The 23,671-nt window shown below is 54.1% G+C and overlaps 3 protein-coding genes across 3 annotated transcripts; all 3 read right to left on the bottom strand.

Annotated features, from left to right (window-relative positions):
• Positions 1–2,941: 2,941 nt before the first annotated feature.
• HOXD10 (homeobox D10) lies at positions 2,942–5,575 on the bottom strand. Its single transcript, XM_060106484.1, has 2 exons — positions 4,807–5,575; positions 2,942–3,475 (listed from the first exon to the last, which is right to left on the bottom strand). Exons 1-2 carry the CDS (start codon positions 5,549–5,551, stop codon positions 3,198–3,200), a joined length of 1,023 nt encoding a protein of 340 aa, XP_059962467.1. The 5' UTR covers positions 5,552–5,575; the 3' UTR covers positions 2,942–3,197.
• A 7,477-nt stretch (positions 5,576–13,052) lies between these two features.
• HOXD11 (homeobox D11) lies at positions 13,053–15,015 on the bottom strand. The gene is made up of 2 exons (XM_060106967.1): positions 14,238–15,015; positions 13,053–13,497 (listed from the first exon to the last, which is right to left on the bottom strand). Exons 1-2 carry the CDS (start codon positions 15,013–15,015, stop codon positions 13,262–13,264), a joined length of 1,014 nt encoding a protein of 337 aa, XP_059962950.1. The 3' UTR covers positions 13,053–13,261.
• Positions 15,016–21,544: 6,529 nt separating this feature from the next.
• HOXD12 (homeobox D12) lies at positions 21,545–22,507 on the bottom strand. Its single transcript, XM_060106998.1, has 2 exons — positions 21,934–22,507; positions 21,545–21,783 (listed from the first exon to the last, which is right to left on the bottom strand). The coding sequence occupies exons 1-2, from the start codon at positions 22,505–22,507 to the stop codon at positions 21,545–21,547; spliced, it is 813 nt and encodes a 270-aa protein (XP_059962981.1).
• Between the last annotated feature and the right edge of the window lie 1,164 nt (positions 22,508–23,671).

Genomic DNA, 23,671 nt, shown 5'->3' with positions numbered 1-23,671 from the left:
GAGACAGGACGGCCTTCGGAGGCGGCCCCCCTGGCGCCCGAGGGGAGTTCTTCTCCCCGTGCCTCTCTCCCGACCCAAACCCACCCCTCCCTACGCATACCCACACACACGCTCTCTCACAGCTTGTCGTGTTGTTTAAAACAGGTGGAAGACCTCTGTAATGATATTATGCCTTTCAATAAAAATTTTATGAGGTGTATTTGATTATAGATTAATGTGTCCCTAATAAAACGGACGGATGGAGCAGCTCGGAGGGCCCCCTCCCCCTACCACACTCACACGCGCGCGCAGCCACACACACCCCCGATGTGAGGCTGAGCACACGCCGAGGCCCGAGGGGTGAGCTGGGGCGGCCTGGCCCGTGGGCTGGGCGTGGCGGCGGCCACCGCCCGGGCTCTGTCTGCCCTCGGAAGTGTCCGCAAGCTGGCAGTGGGCACCGCGCGGACAGTGGCGGCCAGGGTGCCTTGTCTTCTTCGGGACTTCTGGAAAGGTCCTGGAAGAGAACACTCCATAGGGCAGAACCCAGACTGTAGAGCAGGCCCGCTCCCACCCGCTGCCCCCCACCCCCGAGTCGCCTCAAAGAGGCCAGCATCTCCCTGGGCCGGGCCGCTTCCCATAGTTCCCACTTAAAGGCCTCTGAGTGGACTCCGGATATGTCTTTTAAATGTCTTGGTCCTTTGTCTACTCTCTTAGGAATTCTGTTCTTTCTTTCTTTCTTTTTTTTTTTAAGCCTCCAAAGGTAAGGCTGGGCAGCCTTGAATCTGAGGGAAACGCCCATTGTCACTCCCAAATCCATGGTACAGAGCCTTGGAAGCCCGGCTGGGAGCCGAGACAAAAGCAGCCAGGGCGCCGGCGGTGGAGGATATATTCCTCGCTCTACAAGTTGCCCAGCGCACCCTTGGAGGGCTCCCAGCCCACCTCGAGCCCCGGAAAGGAAGGGGGAAATGGCTGTTTCTGGCCTAATCGATTGCCTTTGCCAATGGCTTTCTGATTTTATTCCAGAGGAGCTGCCTTTGCCTGTAGCACGGGTTTTCCTCTGAGACATGGCCCCTGTCAACAACGAATGATGCTCCCCACATCGCAGGGGGTAAACTGAGAAGCTAAAATTGCCTTCCTCTTCTGCCCAACCAATGGAGGTCTGGGCAAACCTAGTCCAGTGTTCCCAACCTGGCACTGATGCGCAGCCATCCCTCTTCCACCCTAGGAAATGGCTCCCCTAAAGGGTTCTGTCTTGGAACTGGGAAAGACTCTTCGTTTTCGGGAGGAAGTTTAAAACTCTGAATAAATACTGAGTCTCCCAAAGACTCCTTGGATGAGGTTTTAAGGCCCAGACCCCCTAAAAAAGGGGACAAATGAAAAGGACGTGTTTTGTGAAGCTGCTTGAATCTATCGGAGACCCTCTGAAACCACAGTACAACATGGGGTAACGAATTCTCTGTCAGCTCATCCCCCCAAGGCCTCTCCTCTCTTCTCCCTGGACAGACTAAAGTCTGGACCCTCTTGGGCTGAGGATCCTGCAATCTATCTATCTACTTATACACACACACACACGTGAAAGCTGGCTGGAGTTTTCTGAGCCATGGTGGTAGCTGGAACACGGGGCTTCATGGGAAGTCATGTTCATCTGTAAATTCTCTTTCGGTCACCCTTCGTATATTTTCTTGCCTCCCAGATACAGTGGCTCCAACCAGCATTTTGTAATTAAATAGGGGGAGGATTAACTGGGGAAAACCTTTTCTTCCTCTAAAAAATTTTTTCATGTCGGCCACTAAAAGGTAATGACTGAGCATAAAATCCTTCCACAAGGAAACCAGGGCAACGTGGGATGGGAAAACTCACCCATCCTCGACTACACTTTGGCCTGGCTGTCTCGCACTTGGGATGGGGGTGGGGGTGGGGATGGGGATGGGGGTGGGTGTGAGGGAAATGGGGGCCGAATTGGATCCGATGCAATGCTAAGTTGCTGCTTGTCCTTGCTCCTGTAACGGAGACCTGGCGGCTTCCAGGTGGGCAAGACAGATTTCAACCCAGCCCCTGATGATGGCACACCAGCCAGAAATCTCCAAGACTCCACTGAAAGCATTAAAACTAACAACCAAAACCAAAGAGAGGAAGACACACAAGTGGGGAGCTGCGAGGAAAATGCGGTTTGGGCACAGGCTTACTTACCAGGCTGAGACTGGAGGGGAAGCTCACACCCACTGACAAATCAATTATGTTACTATCATGGGGGGAGGGGGAGAGGGGACCCTCCTTCTTCCCAACTAGGAAAACAGCACACACAGTCTGGATTATCACTCCCCTGACCACTGCCAAATTTCAGCACCAAAGACCCTCTTCAGTGTTTCTCTCCCATTTCCCCTCTCCTGTTCTCTACCACCCGGTCAACTGCCCCAAACAAGCAGTTTAACAGGAAGACAATCTCACCAAAGTCTTTCATTTCCACCGTAACATATTTCCATTTCAGAAAGCAGAGGGAGTACACTCGTTTCCAGAGTTTATTGCATTATACATGCGACCAGAACATGCACAGAAAGGACAGGTTGCTGTTGTACTTCTACCAAACCATAGATGCACCACAAGGGAAAGGCTACAAGGCAAATTCTCAATATTCCATCTCACCAAGGACAACTGCTAAACTCATTTGCAAAAAGATACACTGTAATGTGCTTTTTTAGTCCCTCCCCCCAAAGCTTGTGGGTTTTCTTAATCTTTTTAAAATATATATGTAAAAGTACTTTTAAGTACTGGATGTACTCAAAACGCCATGAGCTCATGGACTAACCACACACACAGACCTTTTGTGTTAGGAAAAACATGAAAAAGTCACACTGCTGGATGGACGAGTGGATTGATGGATGCTCTACAGTTCCAATAAGTTAAGACCCAAACGAAAATTCGCAGTAATAGTTACCCTGCATTACGATGAAAAAAATAATAAATTACATGTGCTAGTTTATATATATATATATATATATATATATATATATATATATATATACACTCATAGGGATTACAGATCACTTGCAGCACGAACAGAATGACCCCAAAGTCACATTCTAGCAGGAAACAAAAAAAAAACAAAAACAAAAAACAAAGAGCAATGAAGGTTTTGTTTCCGCCTTCCCAGTCCTCCAGCACTCGGCTCTGGAAGTTGGTGCCCCCTCTCCGATCCTGGCCTCTGACGGGCCTCGGACCTAAGAGAAGGTGAGGTTGGCGGTCAGTTCTCGGATCCGGTTCTCTCGGCTCATCTTCTTGAGTTTCATTCGGCGGTTTTGAAACCAAATCTTGACCTGCCTGTCGGTGAGGTTAACGCTCTTACTGATCTCTAGGCGGCGCTCGCGGGTGAGGTACATATTGAACAAGAACTCTTTTTCTAATTCCAGCGTTTGGTGCTTAGTGTAAGGGCACCTCTTCTTTCTGCCACTCTTTGCAGTGAGCCAATTGCTGGTTGGAGTATCAGACTTGATTTCCTCTAACAAAATTAAAGGGAGAAGAAGAAAAAATATCAAGAATTTTTTTTTTCTCTCAGTCTGTTCAAATGTACCCTTGGCCATGACCCCTGTAGCAGCCAGGCCCTTTGGGAAATGCTGGTATTACACATTACTCACACGAGGTGGGCCCTGGAAGGGATTTGTAAATGATGCCAGATTAGTTAAAATACCCCAAATGACACGATGGGTGGGTACTCTCGCCCTCTGTGTCAGCGTTCCCTCTCTCTCTCTCTGTACTTTCTGACCTGCACAAAATATTAGTACAATAGTAAACTTTCAGGATCTCACCAGCAACATTCTAAGTGATCATCTTACAACAGGGATAGAGTGGAAGAAGCAAGACACAGCCTGACAAGCCTACAAACCCGACTGCTTCCTCAGATCCCCAAGTCTGCCACTTCTTTCCCACTTCTCCTAGGCAGGCAGGGAGCCCTGCATAGCCATGTTTATAGGTACCAATTCTCTTTCAAAAGATAACCGAGTCCACCTTCTCCGCCCTGCTTGGGCATCGTTGTGTGCCCAAGAATTTCCTGAATTCTTATGCCTTCTTGCCCCCACACAAAAACATTCTCCCAGAAATGTAGCTCCTTGCTGAGCACTGGGGGAGAGGATCAGGGGCAGAAAAGCCAGAGCCCTTGGCTCTTTGCCCTGCCCAGCCCTCAGGCTGGCCCTGCTGGGTGGGCCACACACATTCCATTCTCTCCCCCTTCTGCCTCTGCCCCCTTTGCAAATGGTTTGCAAAGCTTGCAGCACTTTCCCCAGACAAAGCCAAGGTTACCTAGCTCCGCAGAGGCAAGGAGCCCTGTTCTTTCTTCGGCCCAAGCACCAACCGGCCCAGCTACCTCATTCCCCTTGCCGTCCCCAAGCTCGCAGGATGCGGGGTGCATACACTTGAACACGAACACGGTGCCTTGGACCACGTTAAATCATCATTGGGTGAAAGGCAGGGCTGGGACTACAAGTCTGAGCAGGAGAAAGGAGGTTCTGGGGCCGTGTTTACCAGCCGCGGGTCTCATTTGCGCTCTTTTGTTGCATTTCAGGTCTAGCTCAAGAAAAATAAACCCAGCAAGCCCTTCCTCTGCCAGGGCGCCCTCAGCACGGAGCCAGGAGTAGCCAGGAGGCTGAGGGCAGCACGGGAAAAGCGGAAACCATCTCGGGACTAAGATTGCCCCTCTAAGAGCGGGGAGGAGTGGCACTTGCCAGTCGGGGCCCCAGGCTGCCAGGTTCGGCACTGGGCACCCAGGCGTTCCCTCTCTCTGCCGGGTTCCCGGGCTGCGCGCCCCGCTGGGGTGGCAACTCTGCTCATACCGACCTTTGCTTTCCTTCTCCTGTACTTCGGGACTGGACACGGAGACCTCAGCTAGGCAGCTCCTCTCTTCTGGAAGGCCGCCCTTGGCCTCGGGGCTCTCCACCTGGGAGACTTTGGCGGGCTCCTGGCCACTTGCGGGCTCGTTCATCTTCTTTTCCATCTGCAGCTGGGCGGCCGAGAGCTGCGGCTTGGCCGCGCCGCGAGGGTTGAGCTGGAGCATGACTGTGGAGCTGCCTTCGGGGCTGTTATTGTACTCTTGGGTTTTCCCGGTGGCGTAGGTCTGACTCAGTCTAAAATATCCAGGGACAGGAACCTCAGGGTTCTCAACGGGACAGGACTCAGGGACCAGCCTCTGGTACGAAGGGACCTCAGCAGAAATGAGTTTGTTGCGCTTATCAGAATACATGCAGCAATTGGATTCTTCCTTAATGTTGGTGGTGAAGGAGCAAGTAGGGACTTGCTGTGTAACAGGTTGCTCTATTCGACAAGATCTGTTCGGGTCTGTCCAACTGTCTACTTGAGGTATATACGGATGCACATTCATACCCATATTTTGGTGGTTCACTTCTCTTTTGGCCAGAGACGGGAGTAGTCCACAGGTTTGCATTCCATAGGTCCCCATGTCTGCGCTAGGTGGTGGCATGTACATGCTGGCGCTGCTCGAATAAAAACTGTCACTCCTGCAGGCACTGATCAAGGAATCTACTAAAAAAGTATTAGCAGCAGGAGAGCTGTTGGGAAAGGACATTTTGGGGAGGAATTTGAAGAAGAGAGATTGTGTCCTTTGTAGGCTGACATCTCTAGGAAAACATTCCCCGTGTAATTGTGGATGCCTCTGCCGACCACATGACAACCAAGCCAATGAGATTTGAAAATGGCCTTGAGCCGCAGCCTCCTCGCAGGTCACGTGCTCCAGAGCCCGGCCAGCCGGCCGCGTAAGCACGGACAACAGCGACATCTACTACGCGACCGCGATAGTGCGCGCTGGAGACAACCGGCCCAGCACTCCCCGCCGTCCGCCAGCCTGCCGGGGCTCGCTCGGCCCGCCCGCCCCACTCGCGTCCCCCACTCCAGCCGCTGGGCCCCGCAGGCGGAAGGAAAGGCTCGGCCCGAGGGGTCTCCGGGAGGACACACGCGGGGAGGGAAGCCGGGGCGCCGTGGCGCCAGCACACAGAAGCATTCTCCGCACACGCCCAGGCAGAAGGCGCCCAAGAGGGCCGGGGCCAGGGCGGGGTTGGGGGCCCAGCCTGGTTCATTTTGTCCCAGGCAGCCTGGGAAGGTGAGTTGGATTCCCCAGGCTCTGAGACATACCACCCCAAGGGTCCACAGTAAAGAGATCTGGTGCGGAGACGCGGCCAAGATATCCTGGGGAGCGGAGGGGAGAAGGGCCGCGAGAGCCGAGAGGCCAGGCATCTGGCCGGCCCCGCGGAGCCCCGAGGACCGGCCCGGCCCCGGCGCTGTCCTCTGACTCGGCCCGCCCGCCCGCGTCCCCGGCGCCTCCGCGCCCCGGTGGGCTACCCGAGCCTTCGGCTCTCCGTGGAACCACACCCTAATCTCTGAGGGTCGGGCCGCTGGGAGCTTTCAGCCCGGAGACAGTCCCTCGCCAGCAGTTCGGTATCCGCGAAAGCATCCCCCGGGTTTCCAGCGGAAGAACTAAACCAACTAAACCAAGGATTCCCTCCCCACACGCCCTGATAGTAGAGGGCAAAGAGGAAGGAAGAGAGAAAAGAATGTTTTCTAGGAAAGGAGGAAACTCTCGCCCTCAAGACTCCAGAAGTTTTAGAAAACTGACTGGGCCAAGCAGGAGAGAGAGAGATGCAAAGGTGTCCTTGGGTTCTTCTGCACAGAAAAATATGTTTTCCCTTTATGGATTTTGTAAAAGCACTGGTTTCTGACAAGTGCAAGGTACAAAATGTTGTGGAATTTATTAATACATATTAAGAAGAATCAGGGTGATCAATAAAATTCTCATCTACATTCTTGGGCTACTTGGTAATTTTCTGGCTTCTGAAGGTTTTTAAAGAGTTATACCCACTGTTGCCACACACTGGAAGATATTTTATTAACAAATCAATTGAGACTTTGTAAAGGATAAGATTAATAGTTAAGATTTAGCATAATGGCGTTTGCTTAATGAATTATTGAAAATTATACTATTGATTTTTCCCCTTCGCTGCTAACCAAGAAGGTCAATTTTTGTTTTAACACAAATTGTCAAATATTGAAAGCTATACTTTTGTCAGAAGTTGAGTTTTATAGTTTTGGACAATTCCTAAAAGTATTTGACATGATTCTATTCTGCTTGGGTAAGGGAAGGGAGGGAAAAAGGAGGTGGGGAAACCTCAGTCCTCTGTTTCCTTTGGTGAGGGAAAGTTCTATAAAGAGGATTTAGTCTGGGGTTGTGGTCAACCTCATTAAAAGAACAACCACCAGCACCACCATGGAAACTCAGAGTTTTATGAGAAACTTCTTCAACAACTTCCTCCCTTGTTCTCTGGTTGCAGGCGGTGAACTGTCCTTCGGAAGCCGTGGCCTCCGGGTAGCAGCAGGGAGCTTTAACCTTGATTTCCAAAGGTTTGCCCTGGACGAGGGACCCCGGCTAGGGCGCTGGAGCTGATCCGGCTTCCCGGATCCCCTTTCCTGCATCTGGGAAAGGATAAGGGCCCTGGAAACTCTGATCATAAACCAGTTCTCTGTCCAGGAAGGCATCCGTGTTTTCTTCTCCCCACACTAGTCCTGTCATGGGCTGGCCTTGGATTTCAGGCCCAGAGACTGAACTTGTGGGCAAATTGGGTTTCTGCCTCAGCAGAACCTTTTTTTTTTTTTTTTTTTTTTGGAGCCTGATGCTCAGTCTACTGGGGGACATAATAGCCCGCTCGCTCCTTCACAAAAACCTTTTCCAACAAACTCTTTGTCCACCCCTCCCCAAAAGGAATCCCCCTGGCCTGGTGGAAACAGTTGTTGGACATTATTTTCGGCCTTGGGACCGCTTCGACTGTCCCCTCACAGTGCCCTCGCCCAAACAATAACCCCTTTTAAAAAACTCTGCAGTGGCAGTGAGACAGACCTTTTAAACCTTTACGCAGCTGTTCAAATACAACATCATTGTCAGGTTAAAAGCCTGGCGCCTCTAACTGCTCTGGCTGCGGGATGCCGCCGATGAAGCGGAGGTTTAAACATTACCTTCGGCAAGGGTGGCTGTTTTTAAGCCTGGGGGTGGGGGAGTGAGGAAGGCAGGGAAAAAACCCAACTTTTGACTCTAGTCTGCTAAGGTCCTGTTCAAAGCTAACAGCCACTGACTAGCACCCTTAAAGTTGCTTTCTCTCAAGGCGGAGATCATGATCTCAGCCACAGCTAAGCATGCCCAGGGCTGGAAAAAGTGCCCGCTGCACACTCTCGTGGCAGGCGCCCTGACGCCAGCCTGGCGCTCCAGCACTGTCCTCCCTTTGCTTGTCGGCCAAGGGAGCTGCTGGGAACTCCGCTGTCCAATTCTCTCTATTCCACAAGAGAGGCAAGAGTGTTCAATCTAATCGAGAATTTTATGCCCATCAAATGCCCTTTCATAATCTTTAGTTATACATGAATAAAACATCCAAGCTAAAACCCAGCGATACCTCACCGAACGGGTAGGTCTGCCACGAGCCAGGACAGGCAGGATCTGCCTTCCGAATGTGGGGGGACTTTGTTTCATCTCCCCGTGCCTTCAAGCTCAAAAGTCACTCCCACATTGGATTTAGTTTTAAATAGGTCTTCTTCACTCACAGGGGAAAAATGTGTATCAGATATAATTTTGGATCTATTATTACAAAATTCTCTTTTATTCTTTTTCAAATTTCTGTCTTCAGACCAGCTCCTTGAGGCCAGAGACTGCCAATATTTCAGAGAGATTTTATTATAAAAATCAAGCAAAATAGAAATAGTACAAGATAATGATCTGAGCCTGGGAGGATGGAAAGTTTGCCTAAGACTCTAAGGCTAAGATAAAGCAAATGGAATGAAAAAGCAAGGCTTTGAAGGCCAGGCTTTATTTTGCTTACAAGCATTTAATGCAGCTACATAGGTGCTGTTTTCGATCATCTTTAGATCAGTTACCATTAATAATAAATCAATATTGCACAATAAAGGAGATGAATATCCACAATTGTACCAAGACATCCTTCTCCCTGGCACAGTTCTTTCCAGAGAAAAATTAAAAGGGTCGCTTTAGCAAGGAATTAGCATTTGTAATTCAAGAAACGGCTGGCTTGCATCTCTGCTCTCCTGTCACCGGGAAGAAGGGCAGCGGCCCTGGGCCTGAGTGGACCTGGGGCTAGGTTCACCCTGAATTTGGGCCCTGAGTGGCCTCTCAGGGCTGTGCCACTTTTGGGGGGCAGAGTGGATGGGCACAAATTTTAAAAGCTGCTTCCTCCGAGCACCCTTCCAGATTGCACCGTGCATCTCCCAGCCAACGTAAAAAGAAATCAAGGGGGCAACTGGGGAGGTTAGAGAAGCCACCACCAATACAAAGAGGGGTCTAAGGAGACATGCAAAAGGACCAGCAGTCTAGGAACCTCTTCCCTTTGCAGACACAAAAGACTACTTCTCCCAATTTCCCTCCACTTCAGGATCTGAGACCTCAGCGATTCAAGACATGTGGCCATGCTCTATGAGCCCCACATGCTGCGAATGATCAAGAGGGGTCAGGTCTGCAGACCCCAGAAGTCCTGATCCAATTCCCTGGCCTTTTTCAGGCTCAATTTGGGCGCTGCTGAGAGGAAAGGAACTGCAGATTGCTAGGCATCCGTGGTCTGGGGGAGGCTGCCAGCCAAAGCCAAGGGTCCCTGAAAGGCCACAAGCTCCCCCACTGGAGCTGCCTAAAGAGGAACGCAACGACATTTGGGGAGGGGGGCTCTCACCCCACTTGGACTGAGGCCCGGGTTAGGCTCCCGGAAATGTCGATTCACAATAGCTAAGCTGGACCCACGGTCAGACAGGCAGGAGCCAGGGTATGCGTGGGGAACATCAATGCCTCTGGCTGGCGCCTCCCATAGGGTGGGGAGACTCATGGCCCCCAGCCTCCACTGAAGCAGATGCCAACTCCCAGGGGTGGACCCAGAGTCTTTGGTCCAGGGCCTGGAGGGAGGGGGGCAGAGATAGCGGAGTGAGGAGGTCCTCACTAATTCCGAGGTTGCATGTACTTACAATGAACTTCAGGAAAGAAGGAACTGCCACCTTTCATTTTGGAACTTCCCTTTTGGACGGCGGATGGTGGCACAGGCCCTCCGCAACGTCAGGGGCTTTTCAGGGTGGGAGTGGGGTCGAGGAGGGCACGCAGTGAGAAAACTGCTTCCAAGAGCTTGTGCCAAAATCAAACTCGGCGCTCAAGGCCAGCAGACGGCTTGGAAGGCTGGCCAGGGTTCTGTCAAAAGCAAAGCCCGTTTGCTTCAAATGCATTCCCCATTCCACGACGCCTTGAAGTTTAAACGTTTCCCGGACTGCCTGACGCTCCCCGCAGCCACATTAGCCCAATCTGGCCCGGGCGCCCCAACTCAGTCCTGCCTGCGCCTCCCGGTGCTACCGGTAGCCCCGAGCACCAGGCACGACCGGGGGTGGGGGGATCCCTCGCGCAGAACGACCCGCTAGGTCCCCACGCGTCTCATTTTTCTGAGACCACACTCAGCTAAGTTGCCGGCGCCCTGATCTGTCTTAAACAAAAGCCTTTTAATCACCCCAGGCGGTCGGAGAGCGTGCAAGGCGGACGCGGTTTTGGGCAGGGGTGGTTCTACCTTCCCATGGCTCTCCACACTCAAACCACCAAGAAAATTGATTTCCATAATTTAAATAACTCGCAGTGGCATGACCTATTTTGAAATGCACATATTTGTCTTTTAAAACCCTGTCCTCGACACCACCAGGTTATACCAAGGTATTCTTTGCAACAACTTTAAGAAGACAACGATTAGGTGATCTCTTGTTTCAGGAATCTGCTCCCGTTCCTCTGGCTTTATACAACTTCCCAACCTCATGGCTGCTTAGAATAAACAAACATCAAACACCTCCGCGATTTCTAACCGCTATTAGAATCCAGTATTGGAAAGATAAGGTACCGCTGCCTCTCCGACAAATGCGGCTTCTGGAACGTGAGCACGCCCCCGTGTGGCTCTCCAAGGCCAGGCAAACGGGAAATGGTATCTCTAGGTTCGGCTCTCCTACTGTGGTGGACATACAAGCTTGCTACATTTAGACGCAGTTTAAAAGAGAGAGAGAAAGAGCGAGAGCGATAGATAGATGGAGAGAGAAAGAAATAAACCAGTTTTAATCTCCTGGAACGATCACATTACTAGGGCACTGACACTGTAACGGATGCCTAGAATTCCAAACAAAGGAATCCCCCTCTGAACGAAGTTATTCCACTGTAGGCTTTGTTTCTATTGCATCTTTAACCAAAGGTTGAGGGACATTTTGGGAAACAGTATAAATATATTTTCTTTTGTTCCATATCATAGGAAGTGCAATAATTTATTTGATAGGGTGACAAATTTTTTCAAATATAAAGAAGTAAGTCTGTAATACCTTCCTTTTTCAAATACCTGCTTTTAAAACCTCGGTTCTTCATTAGAGCAAAAGGACTGCTATCTATGACTCCCCCCACAAAAAAACCCCAAAACAATCTCAGCATTTCCTAGCTGTATTAAAAGCATGCTGGTGGACATTTTAATATAACCAGTATTTTTAAAAGCAGTCAATTGCTATTGAATTACACAAATGTTTGAAAGGAAATTACGGTTATTGATCCTGAAATCAGGAATTGGCTTAGATTTATGGTGAGCCCCCGATATGATTCTGTGTGGTCATAAACGTGTGTGTGGTTCTGGATGTGTGTGAGCATGTGTGCATGACAGTGGGTGGCAGTTGAATATCACAGAAGAACCTTAAGGCACCTAATTATTCAGAAAGGTTAAAGGTGATGACCTTGACATTTTGGAAGTTCAAAGGCATACACTTATGCACTTATGTTTTTCCTTCCCCCCAAAAGCTTTGGTAATCAAAAAAATTTTGCATTTGGAAATGCATGCCCCCTTGGAAGATGCATGGGGTGCTGTGCCTCTTATGGATTTATTTTTTGACTTTGGGCTTACGAGAGGTTACGAGTCATAAGATTCACTTTATTCTTTTCAGAGAAAGAGAAGCTCTTCTCACTCTTCCAGTTTATTGCACATTGCGGAAATCTCCTTTGGGCCCACCAGAAGGTGTATAATATAACCCAATTAAGCTGTTTAGAACTTTGGCTTTTATGGTGTTGTCTAGACAGTTCAAGGTTTTGTAAACAGCCTGGCCTGGCCCTGCAACATAAAGTGCAGTGCGGCCCCTACCACATTCTTTACCTTGAAGCAGTAAATGTGGTGAGAAGTGGGTCTGCAGCCCTGGGCCCTATTTCCAGGGAGGAGGGGTTACCTTCTCTGCTCCAGGCCCGTGTGACACCAACAAGGACCCAGGCCCTCTCCACCCACTGATACCTTCCCTTTAGCAAACTTTTTTTTTTTTCCAATGAGAGGTTCTAGTTTTAATTTCTTCTTTTAAGGGACCCTTCATCCTTGACAGCTTGTTAAGAGTGAATTTGGATCTCCTAAGCATTTTTTTAAGTTTCTTTTGTTTTTTCAGGAATTCCAAGTTTACTACACTGGGGGTGGGGTGGGCAAGGAGGTTTGTTTCTTAGGTTCCTGCTGCCCCAACCTCACGGCCTGGAGAAGGCAGCACCAGTGTGGCTGGCTCACGTCTTCAATTCAGAGATTCATCCCTAAAGTGATTTTTAATGCCAGTGCAGCCTAGAAAGGATGGGAGGGAACGACTCTTATTTTAGCGGGATTAAAAAGCATTTCACTTGATTTTCAGTTACTTGGAAGAGAAGGTTCTGGCCCCTAAAATATCCTAATCAGACACTAAACTTCTTCAAAGAGGAGAATTCATAGTGTATTGAAGCTGTAACCTCCATTTTACTAGAAACCATTTATTCACACAAAAGACAGTGACCCGTGCCTTGATACGAGAGACCAAAGGTACATTCCCCAGAGTTTAAATAATCTGCATTCACCAAAGGGAAGGGATGCGGTCCCTTAAACTCAGAACAAAAACAAGCGCCTTCCAGCCCCTCGGCCTAACTCTCTACAGATCCCACAGCGTGCCCACAGGAGCTCAGAGAGAGGGAGGGAGAACAACAGCGCATTGGCGGTAAAATTGTAAAGGGACGTTTGCATTTACCATTTTCCCCTTATTAGGATCCGTTCGGCCAAGTCCCCGACCTCGTCCGCAGGCTGCAGTGGTCGCTGGGAGGTCCCGAGTTGACCGTGGGAAGGAATCGTGTAGTTCCACAGAGAAGAGGCATCATTAAACCCAAGGACATTGGGCCTGCCCAGGGCAGGCTGGTGGGGAGGAGAGTGGGTGAGTGGGGCTCAGGGGAGAGGGGTGCTTCCTGGAGCTCTCAAAATAAGGGGTTTCCAGTGAAATACTGCAGACGGTCTCTGTTCAGTTTCTTTTCTTTCATTCTGCGATTCTGGAACCAGATTTTGACTTGCCGGTCAGTGAGGTTGAGCATCCGAGAAAGTTGGAGTCTTTTCTCTTTGTTTATGTACACGTTAAAGAAAAACTCCCGTTCCAGTTCGCGGATCTGATACTTGGTGTAGGGACAGCGCTTTTTTCGGGATCGCTGGGGGGCCACTGCAAGGCAAAAAGACCAAGAGGTGAGAGAGGCCGTTGCCTGCCCACCCCCCGGCCGCCCGCCCGGGCCCGCGCGAGGGCCAGGCCTCGGCCCGTTGGGGACGTCCCCTGCTGCCGCTGAAAGGCCCTGCCTGCGTCGTGGGGGATGATATATGGGCGGTCACAGGAGAGAGTGCGGGCGTGGGCGTGTGTTCACGCCCAGACACACACACGTGCACACACACACACACACACACGGCCTGGCATCGAGGTGGGGAAGCAGTGGGCGAGGCAGGCTCTGAACTGGACTCGGAAGGGAGAGAAACACGAGCGCGCCGGGCAGCCAGCGGCTTGGATAAAGTCCAGTTCAAGCATCAAACTGTCCCCAACCCCCCACCCCACCCTTTTAAAAGCAGGAGGCTCGAGTGTCCACACTCACAAATTGGCTTGAAATCTCTCCTCCCTTCCTCCCTCCCTCCATGGACTCTAGGACCAATCCCCCTCACCGCACGCACAAAACTGGGGGAAAGCTCTCTGCAGCGATTAATGTCCTCATCGAAGTCTACCTTAAGCCCACCTAAATTGGTTTCCTATCGTAAACACGCTTTACAACGGCCCGGGAAATCTTATAGGATGTATAAACTCCTTCGAACGCTTATAAAGTAGCACATAAAACTGCGCAAGCAGAGGGAGGCCCCCTCCGCCCCCCCCCGCGCCCGCGGCCCGCGAGCCCAGCCACCCACCCCGCGTCCGGTGCCTACCTGCGCCGCCGCTCTTCTCAGCCCCCGCCTCCCCTGGGGGCACCTCGCCGTCGCCGCCCTCTGCCGCCCCCTTGGGCTCCGAGCCGGGGGTCGTCTTGGCGCAGGGACTTCCCCCGCCGCCACTGGCCGCCGTCTTGGGGTTGCTCTTGTCGGCGGCGCCCTCGGGCTGCGGCGGCGCGGGCGGCGGAGGGGGCTGCGGTCCGGCGAACTGGGGCCCGGGTGCAGCCTCGTAGAACTGGTCGAAGCCCTGCGGCAGGATGCCGTTGCGGCTCACGGCGCTGTAGAAATTGGAGGCGGCGCCCGCGGGGCCGTGCGGCGGCCCGGGCGCGGCGCACACCGGCTCCGGCGCCTTGAAGAGCACATCCGGACGGCGGCCCGCGGGCGGGAGCAGCTCGCGCTGCATGGCCGCCTCCTCGGCCGCCGCCGCCGCCGCCGCCGCCGCCGCCGCTGCAGCGTAGTAGGGAGCGTAGCTACCGGCGCCGGCGCCGCCGCCCCCGCCAGGGCCGCCGCCGCCGCCGCCGCCGCCCCCTGCACCTCCTCCGCCGCTGCCGCGGTATGGCCACTTGGCGCGCTCCAGGCCGTAGTCGCGGAAGGCCACTTCGCGCACTGGCTGGACGTGCGGCGCCAGGTTGGAAGAGTAGGGGAAAGTCATCTGGCAGGACGACGGTTGTGACAGGAACGACGGCTTGCTGGCGAAGTCCGACGGGGCCACATAGTAGGCGCAGCCGGGCAGGTACATGCTGGCTGCGCTCGGGCCGCACTCGTCAAAGTCGTTCATGGCTCCGCGGCGTGCGCGCCGGCGAGCCCCGGGCCGCTCCCCGCGCCGCCAACCTGAGCCATCGATTGCACAAGAGGCTTGGGCCAGGATCAACTAAGCAAAAATCCCCACCGGGAGCTGACGTGCTATTCATCTTGATTGATTCTGGTGGTAATTATGTCACGTGACGCCATGGAGAGAAATGTCCTTATATCTATATCAGTGCAACACACTCCGGGACGGTTCCTGGCGCCAAGACGCGCGCGCGCGCTGGGGGCGGATCGTCCTCCCTCTCCAGCCAGCTCTCCCCGGGCGCCCCCTGATCAGGCTGTGCCTCAGGCCGGTCACCTGTGCGCCGCCGTCGGCTGCCGCTGCTGGGTGCATCTGCCACCTCCCGGCTGGGCCGCCCGCCCGCGCCCGCCCGCGCCTTTAAGTACGCGGACCGAGGCCGGCTGGGAGGAGGAGGGAGGGGGAGGAAGGCGGAGGAAGGGGGAAGGGAAAGAAGCGGAGAGCTGAGGGGCGAGCCCCAGCTCCGGGCACAGGGGACTAGGTGTGAGGGTGTGAGTTTCCCACCCCCCACACCCCTTCCTGCAGCCGCTCCCTCCCCCGCGACGCCGCCACCCTTTTCAGTTTGCCCGCCGGGAGCTTGTTGCTTCTTGTTCAAGGGGTGTAATTGCGCCTCTCTCGGGGCGCAAGGAGCCCTGATTTACATATTTCTCTGCCCAGCGCTTACGCCGCGGAGTAACTTGGCTCTCTCCATGGACGACCGGGAGCGCGAATGCCAGCCTCAAAAAACTCACGCCAAAACCCTACCAGGAGCTCACCCGGCCCAGGGCCTCGGTGCCCACTCGGCCCTGTCGCCCTCTCTCCTTCCTGTCTCTCTTTCTCCTTCCTTGTCTCCCTTCATTCTTCTCACTTCTTTCTCTCCTGTCCTCTCTTCTCTCACTTTCCCGTTTCCTTTTTCCTTCTTCCTTCCTCTTATCACTCCTCTCCTTTCCTGTCTGTCTGTCCCCTGATCCTCTCCTTTCCCCTAGCTACGTGTCACCGCCTCTATCTCTCTCCCTGTCACCTCTCTGCTTTTTCTCTCCCAGTGCTAAAGCAAGAAGGGAGTTCAGCCAGCGAAGATACCCCGTGGCCCTCTAGAAGCTGGGGGATCTAGTGAACAAAAGGATCTAGAGTCCTACTTTCAGGGTGCCTGGCTTCCCGCTTTCCCGCAAGCGGAGACAAAACGCCGGTGCCTCCGCCCTCCTCACCCTCTCTGCCTTCTGGCCTGGACTGGGACCAACTAGCCTCACACCCAGCCCCTTTTCGGCGTCGGAGCCCCGCCAAGGCCTACGCATCCGTGCCGTGCCGTGCCTTTCCAAAGCTCCTGCGGCACCCTAGGGCCTGCAGGGTCACTGGGGGCCCCCCGGAGGTCCGTTGGCTCTGGGGGGTGGGGGGCGGGCTCTCAGAAGCTCTTGGCTCCTTCTTCAAGCCCCTCTTCTCCACTCGGCTCTGAGGGCCCCCCATCCACTCGCCCCAAGGCCTCACTCTCCTCTGCGGTGGCTGCGTCCCTCTTTTTTAGCCTGGGGAGTCCAGGCGAGGCCTGGGCTCCCGCCTTGGGAAAGCCAGCGTTTTCCAAAGGTAAAATCAGTCTCTCAGAAAGAAGCTCCCCAAACCCAAATCCCAGAACCGAGGGCAGGAAGTTGCCCCTATCCCTAGGATTCCTCTGCCAGGCAATCCCAGCACTGGTCCTGGGCCTCAGCCCTATGCCCAGGACAGGCAGTGCAGGTTGTGAAGCTGGTTCCCACCCTGGCCCCGGCCGCCGCAGTGCCGGTGCCGTGAGCTCTGCCCACCATGCCGACAGACAGAAAAAAGGCGGGTGATCAGAGCTCATATCTATTTTCTGGCCGATGTTTCCCCCCTTCCTCTTTTTTCTCCTCCCTGGCATTCTCCCTCCCACTCTCTCTCCTCCGCCCCCCTCCCATCTCAGCTTCCCTCAGAACACTGCGCAAACAGGTCGGTGGGACTGGAGGGCAAGAAGCCCCCCCACCAGAATTGCCCATCCTATGTGCACCTTCCACGCAGCTGGCACTCTCGCCCAGATTCCAGCTCGCCCCCTTCTCCTTAGCCCAGACCGCCGGCACACTTATCTGCCTACCCATCTCCATCCGCGGCCCAAGCCTCTCTCCCTTTCGGGCTCGTAGTCGACGCCCCTGGATCTGTCTCCTAAAATGGCTCCCCGGCCACTGCACACAAGCCAAGGGGCTGCTCAGGATCCAGGGCAGGGACCGCAGGGGCCCCCGCCTGGGTCTTTATGTGTCTGCAAGTGCGCAAGGTTCTGGTACCTTCTCTCTGCACGGGTGGGGCGCAGGCAGCCCGCTGCCCCCAAAGTGGAGCCTGCTGACGGCTAAAGAGGGAAATGGGGGAGGACGAACCATTCAAGTTCAACGACATGGCGACGGCGCTCGGGCTGGAGCCTTGCTTTGGCGGGGGAGGGTGCGCCATCTGCAGCGGCGCGCGGATGCACAGGGAAAGGGGCGGCTGGCCCCTCTCTGCGCGTTAGCGTGGGCCCCCACCCCCACCCCCAAGCCAAGGCTTTCGTTCTGGGCCCAGCCCGCTTCTTCCTTTGGTCCCAGCTTTTTCCTCCATCCTTTCCCCGAAACCCAAGGAAAACCGCAGCCTCCCGACCCGCGCGTCCCGCTCGAGAACCTACCGTGAAGATCCCAGAGCTGTGGCCTTGTCTTTGCCTGCGCGGCCCCACTCGAAGTGCAGGCAGCGCACCGGACCCTCCGGGCACAGCCAGCAGCTCCGCGAGCGGTAGCTTTCCGCGCAGCGCCCGGACGCGATGCGGTAATTTCGAGCCACCCAAGATAAGACACTAACTTGACCTTAACTTTGTCAGGGCGCCCCTGGTATCTGGAGAACGTGAACAGACACTGTCTGGCAGCTCTCGTAAAAGCTGACTGGGGAAGGGATTCTGAGTCATTTCATTTATTGCCACTACAGTTCTGCAAGAAAGCTTTTCCTCCCTGCCAAACTTTAATTATTTATGCTCTTTTAGGAAACGAAAGAAGAGGAGAAACGCGGGGAAAGCACCCAGAGCCAGTCCCTTCCCTGCAGAGCCTTCGGAATGGGCTCCTTAAGTCAAGTGACTGAAGAACAAAAATGTGGGGAGATTACCTTTGTCCAAGGACGGTCGGACAGGCACCGAGCCCCCCCTCCCCACTAACGGGGGGTGGATGCAGCTGGGAGAGGCGGGATGAAGGGGCACACCCTCCCTCCACCTCCACAGACATGAATATTTACAATGGTTCTGGATTTCTCCTCCGCCCGCCCGCCTCCCGGAAGCCTCCCCAGCCTGCCTCCCGTGGGGAGAGCCCCCAGGCCTTAAAAGCGTCTCCTGGTCGGCCCTCTGAGCTCGCAGCCGATTGAATGCCAGACCAAGCCGTTTTTTCTCATTTAAAAACCTTTTCCTTGGTCAAGAGGCCTGCCTGGACTGCAGCATTTCAGAGGACGCATTTGTCTTTGTGCGAGGGAATGTTAAACACTTAGATTTCAACATTTCTCTCGGGTATTTATTTCTTTCAAATATCATCGTGGTTCCAAATCCCTGCCAGGACTTTGGTTAGGAAGGGAGAGAGAACACCACCACATTTGTATTCATATGGATCAGTAGAAAGGATGGATTTGAAAAACACTGCTGAAGCTCCAATTGACAGACAAGATTTTACACTTAGAATAATTTCAATCTCTTTGGGGAGTGGTCTCCATGAATATCTCCTCCCACCCTACATCCCAGGCTACAGAAAAAAGAACACAATGATAATGGTATATATTGCAAAGAAATGGTCTCCCTGTGTTGTCTTAGGCCTGGGTCTAAGTCTGGTTCCCTGGCCCTTTACCCAGCCCTCCAGACCTGAGGTCTGAGTGTGGCCTCTGCCTTTGTTCAGTTGTCTTGAAGGGGGCAAACCTTCTGGGACTCAGAGAGACTCAGTTCTGGTACCGTCACCTCCCTGAGCCCCACTAGGTGGGGAAACATTTCTAACGATAGGGCCTCCCTCGGCAGCTTCTTGCTTCCTTTATTCCTGTATTTTTTTTAGGAGCTGTTTAAAATATATTTCATCAAATTAGCTTCAGGAAAGGGGAGTTGGAACCACTAAATGCTCGGAATTAGAGACTTAACGGTTTTGCTAATTTTCCCACTTACTAAAAGCTAGCAATTCTCTAGTTTCCATAACTGAGCTAGCTGGGAGCTGGGATCTGCAAGAGCTCGGTGAATACCAAGCAGGCCCTAGCTTTCCTGGCTTGCGATAGAGGCTCTGAAGGCCTAGGGGGTGCAGAGGCCACGTTTCCCAAGGGAATCTGCTGGGTTTCAGGCAGAGGTGCCAGTGTGGAGGATTTCCACAGAGCGTTGCCTACTCACAAGAAGCCTGACCCAGAAACATGGCAGGGAGAGATGTTTTGTATTGAAACCCGAGGAACATATCTTGGCAGCCCCCTGAACAGCAAGCTTCAAAGTTTGAGAATTTAGGCAAAACGTGGAAGCCCCAGCCAGCAACAAGCCGAGGGGTCGCTTAGTGTGTGAGACACGCTGAAATCTGCTCACGATTCCCCCACCTTGGATGTTTTATACACATTTTGTTTATAGGCTTTTATACACCATTTCCTGACTGACTTGGAAGCCATTTTCTCATTTAATGAACAGTCAGCACTCATAGTGAAACCGCAACCAGGAAAGAAAAATGAATTTGGTGGCCTGAAAAACATTAGAAGGGAATCTGAAACGTTTTGAAAAATCGACATAAGTCCCATGACAGCATGACTGGGACTTGGATATTTATTTCCACTCAAAACATTTCTGTATGTCTGATATATACACGCTATTGTTTTTGACAAAATCAAAACAAAACAAAACATGCATGAAAACTATTAGATAGCAGAGAAAATGCAATTCATCTAAACATCAACTGAGGTCAGTTGGGATGAGGCTTAGGGCTCCCCGTGAGGTGCCCGCTCCAGATCTCAGGCCTGGTCCTCCACCGAAATAAATCATCATCATACTTTGGTAAGGAATCTTCAACTCTTTGGCTGTTGTGCATCTTGCTAGGAGTTGGGGCGGGGTGCTACTTCTCTGAAGGAGATAGAAAAGGGGCAGAGATGGTAGAAGGAGCTTGAGGGGCCCTTAGGTTCCCAGAAGCTAAGGCAGGACACTCCAGCATACCCAGGACATCTCTATCTGGCATTCAGCAACCGCAGCCTCCACAAAGGAAGCCAGGCAGGACCCGGAGTCCTCCAGGCTCAGCTGGAGCCGGTCAGACATGGCCTCAGAAGGAGCACAGTGGCAGGGACCCTGGTGGAGCTGGTGGGCGGTGGAGAGAGTGAAGAGAGGGGAACTTCTGCTTCTCTCTACTTGGTCTAGAGCAGAGAAGGGGCTGAGGAGCTGAAGGGCCTCCTTCCTAGCCCTCCTGACTGTTGACTGCTGGGGGAGACTTCACCTCTCCCTGTGGTGGTCCATTACCGTAATTCAAGAAAGACAGACAAGTCAACACCTTTGCCTACCTCGACAGGAAAGCCATATTTACAGTCGGAAGGTAGGACACCCCCCCCTTCCTGGCTCACTCCCTTATCCTCCCCCCAGATATTTCCCCCTCCTCCTAGTGCAGCCCAGCCCCAAAGCTAACTAGCAGCTCTCCTCACCAGAGCTCAGCTCTGGGGGTCCAGTTGCAGAGTGAAGGGCCTTGCACTGGGCATGTGTGAGGAGGTGGAAGGAGGAGGGGGATTTTACCAGTCTGGTCTGGAAGCTGCAGTTTGCTGTGGAGCCCCAGCCTCCCTCGTCCCATCCACTGGAAGGACGTATCCAATCCATTCAGCCCAGCCGGAGGGGGTCAGTCCAGCCAGACTCTGAGGTGTCTCTGGAGTTTGGCCACCATGCCCCTTACTCCCTTTTCCTCCTGAAGTCTGAAGGTCTAGGATGGCTATTGTCCTCCCCAAACAGCCAGGGCATACAGGAGGGGGACGGCGCCCTTTCCTTCCTCCAAAGTCGAGATTCTGGCTTTGCCACAAGGGGCTTTGGCTGCAAAGAGACAAAATTGTGCCCTCAACCCTTTCTAATCTGCCCGGGAGTTCTTCCTAAATTCAATTCCACTCTGAGCTCTAGTTAGGTGCCTGCTAGATGCAGAAAGGGCTGGGGAGGGCGGGGGAAAGAAGACTAATCAGGTGGAAGCAGAAATCCAAGTACAAGGACACTGGAGTGAGCCCTGGGTATAATAACGCCCCAGCTAAGAGTTAGGACAGATGACTCCAGACCCCCACTCTGGAAGCCTCAAGGCCAAGGTTGTGCTGCAACTTCTGCAGGCTTCTCTGAGAAAGGGGAAAGAGTGGATGCTCAACCGGCCAGGTCTCCAAACAAATCTCCTGCAGGCTTCTGGAGCTGCTGTCTGAGCGGGAGGGTACCTGGAACCAGCGGAGAAGGAGCAGAAGGAAAAGCCCTATCCCCTCACTTCCTTCATGCCAGGCCTCGATGAAAAAAGGTAGGCCCAGCCCGGCCCGGCCGGGGCCACACCGGGAGCTAGTATAGCGCCAGCGCCTGCTCGCGCAGCACCACGCGCTTCTTCTTCATACGCCGGTTCTGGAACCAGATTTTGACTTGCTGGTCGCTGAGGTTCAGCCTGTTGGACAATTCCTTGCGCTTCTGCCGGTTGATGAATTCGTTGAGAAGGAATTCGTTCTCCAGCTCCGCAATCTGCTGCTTAGTGTAGGGTTTCCGCTTCTTGCGGGCCCTCCCCGGGGCCGCCCCCCACGGCAGGCCTGCAACACAGCCCCAACCCAAGTCAGCCCGGCCCGCTCCCGGTTGCCTGCCCGCCCCTGGCGGCTCCCTCCCTCTACACACTCTCCCCTGCACCCCACCTCCCACCCCGGCCCGGGGAGCGTCGCTCGCGGAGCGTGGCCACCCTTTACCGTCGGGCAGCGAAGGTTGCAGGCAGGAGGCGACGCCCGCCGCCTGCACTGTCATGTTCAAGTTGAGCGGGCCTTTGGTCTCGTCCTTGAAGCCGGAGGAGCAGGGTGTCCCCTCGAGAAGGGCCGAAGAGCCCGGCGCGCCGCGGCCCACACCCGCGTAGTCGTACTTGGCCGCTTTGAGAGCAGCGGACGCGGGGGCCAGGCTAGACTCCGGGATGAAGGGAGGCCGCGCACGGCCACGCTCCTCCGGCCCGGCGGCCGCGTCGGGAGTATAAAACTTGGCCTGTTCTTCGGATCCGTCCTTGGCGCCCAGGGGCTGCAGGCCAAGAGGCCCAGAGCCAGCCAGGTAGGGCTGGGAAAAGCTGCCGAAGGTGGTGGCACCGGCAGGCTGCGCTGGGGCGCAGGAGGCGGGCGTGGTGGCCCAGGGCAGCGCGCCGCGCGGGTATGAGATGGAGGGAAGCGCGGCCAACTGGCCGCCATTCGGCCGCAGGTTGGAAAAGTAGAAGGAGTCGGGCGACTGTAGATTCAGAAGCGAGCCCACATAGCCCGCTCTGTAGAGACTGCGCTCACACATCTCCAACAAAGGGCTTGGGCTGCGCTTGCAGCAGTATTTAGTTACAACCGGGAATAAGAGGACAGGCTCAGACGATTGGACGAAACTTTGCCTGCAGGTTCTTCAAAGCCGGTCATTTCAGCACCGCCTACATCCCCCGACCCGTTTCTCCCCTCCCCGCCCCATTCAGGGTATTATGATAACACCCGCAATATTCGATGGCGAATGACGAGGCTGCCAAGCAGAGCTAAGGCATGTTGAGCAAAGGTGAAGCCTCTTCGAGTTTCCAGGCCAATTTCAGCAGCTGGGGGCATTGGGCATCGGGTGCGTTTGCCTCAGTGTCCCTTGGGGCCCTTCTTGGTCTTGACTGGCTTTGCACTCCCATTTTCCGCTGGCTGCATGGGCCAGGCTTGCTTCTCCCAGCTTTAACTCGCAGCTGAGGCCTTTTCCAGTACGGTGCACTTCTTGGCTTGTCCAGAGAGCCCTTGGTCTGGTGGGGTCATTAACTCTGTCGCTAGGCCTGAGCAAAGCTACTCCTACCCCGTCCCTCCCCACCTCATCCCTCTGGACTGGACTCTGCACGCATGATCTGGCAGTGAAGACCCAGCGCTGCCTGAGCCCTAGGTCCCCGGCCGCAGGCATAGTTTGCAGAAGAGGAATGCATCACAAATTCTGCCTAAGTTTGGCGCCCAGGAAGCAGGATTCACATCACTCCTGGTGTGCTTCTCCATGGTCCAGCCCTCTGCTCCTAAGAAAGTCACCATCCAGGTCCATGGAGAATGCTGGCCTGGGGACCCGGACAGCTTGATTGGCCAATCGTGGCCAAAGGCTACATTCTTTTAATCGCCAGCAGTCACCCTGGAGACTGCAGCCCTTCAAACCAGAACTCCAAGGTGTTAATCCACTCCGTGGCGTGCAGGACGACCTCCCCTGATCTGATGTGGAAGGACAGAAGAGCCAGAGCCACCGGCCGGGAACAGCGGGGCACACCGAGGCAGCGGACTAGCAGCGTTCCTCTGCTCAGCGCCTCCAGGGGCGCGCGGGCCGCTGGCGGGTTCGGAGGTCTGGCGAACAGGGTGGCGGGCGGCAGCGCTCCCTCGCTGGGAGCAATGTGGCAGTCCCCGCCGCGGTTCCTCCCGGAGGGTTAAGGATCCTCCTTTCCTGCCTCCGGTCCCAAGACCCCCA

This window comes from Mesoplodon densirostris, chromosome 8 (genome assembly GCF_025265405.1).
Source record: "Mesoplodon densirostris isolate mMesDen1 chromosome 8, mMesDen1 primary haplotype, whole genome shotgun sequence".
NCBI lineage: Eukaryota > Metazoa > Chordata > Mammalia > Artiodactyla > Ziphiidae > Mesoplodon > Mesoplodon densirostris.
The sequence above is the reverse complement of the archived record's forward strand: the minus strand, read 5'-3'. Positions and strand labels throughout refer to the sequence as shown.

Bases quoted from the DNA above. Each gene is read 5' to 3' on its own strand.
- HOXD10 (XM_060106484.1), bottom strand. From the start codon at position 5,551: ATGTCCTTTCCCAACAGCTCTCCTGCTGCTAATACTTTTTTAGTAGAT. The intron at 3,476-4,806 runs GTCGGTATGAGC...TAATTTTGTTAG, and splicing joins ACAGGAGAAGGAAAGCAAAG to AGGAAATCAAGTCTGATACT.
- HOXD11 (XM_060106967.1), bottom strand. From the start codon at position 15,015: ATGAACGACTTTGACGAGTGCGGCCCGAGCGCAGCCAGCATGTACCTG. The intron at 13,498-14,237 runs GTAGGCACCGGA...TTTGCCTTGCAG, and splicing joins TGAGAAGAGCGGCGGCGCAG to TGGCCCCCCAGCGATCCCGA.
- HOXD12 (XM_060106998.1), bottom strand. From the start codon at position 22,507: ATGTGTGAGCGCAGTCTCTACAGAGCGGGCTATGTGGGCTCGCTTCTG. The intron at 21,784-21,933 runs GTAAAGGGTGGC...GCTGTGTTGCAG, and splicing joins GCAACCTTCGCTGCCCGACG to GCCTGCCGTGGGGGGCGGCC.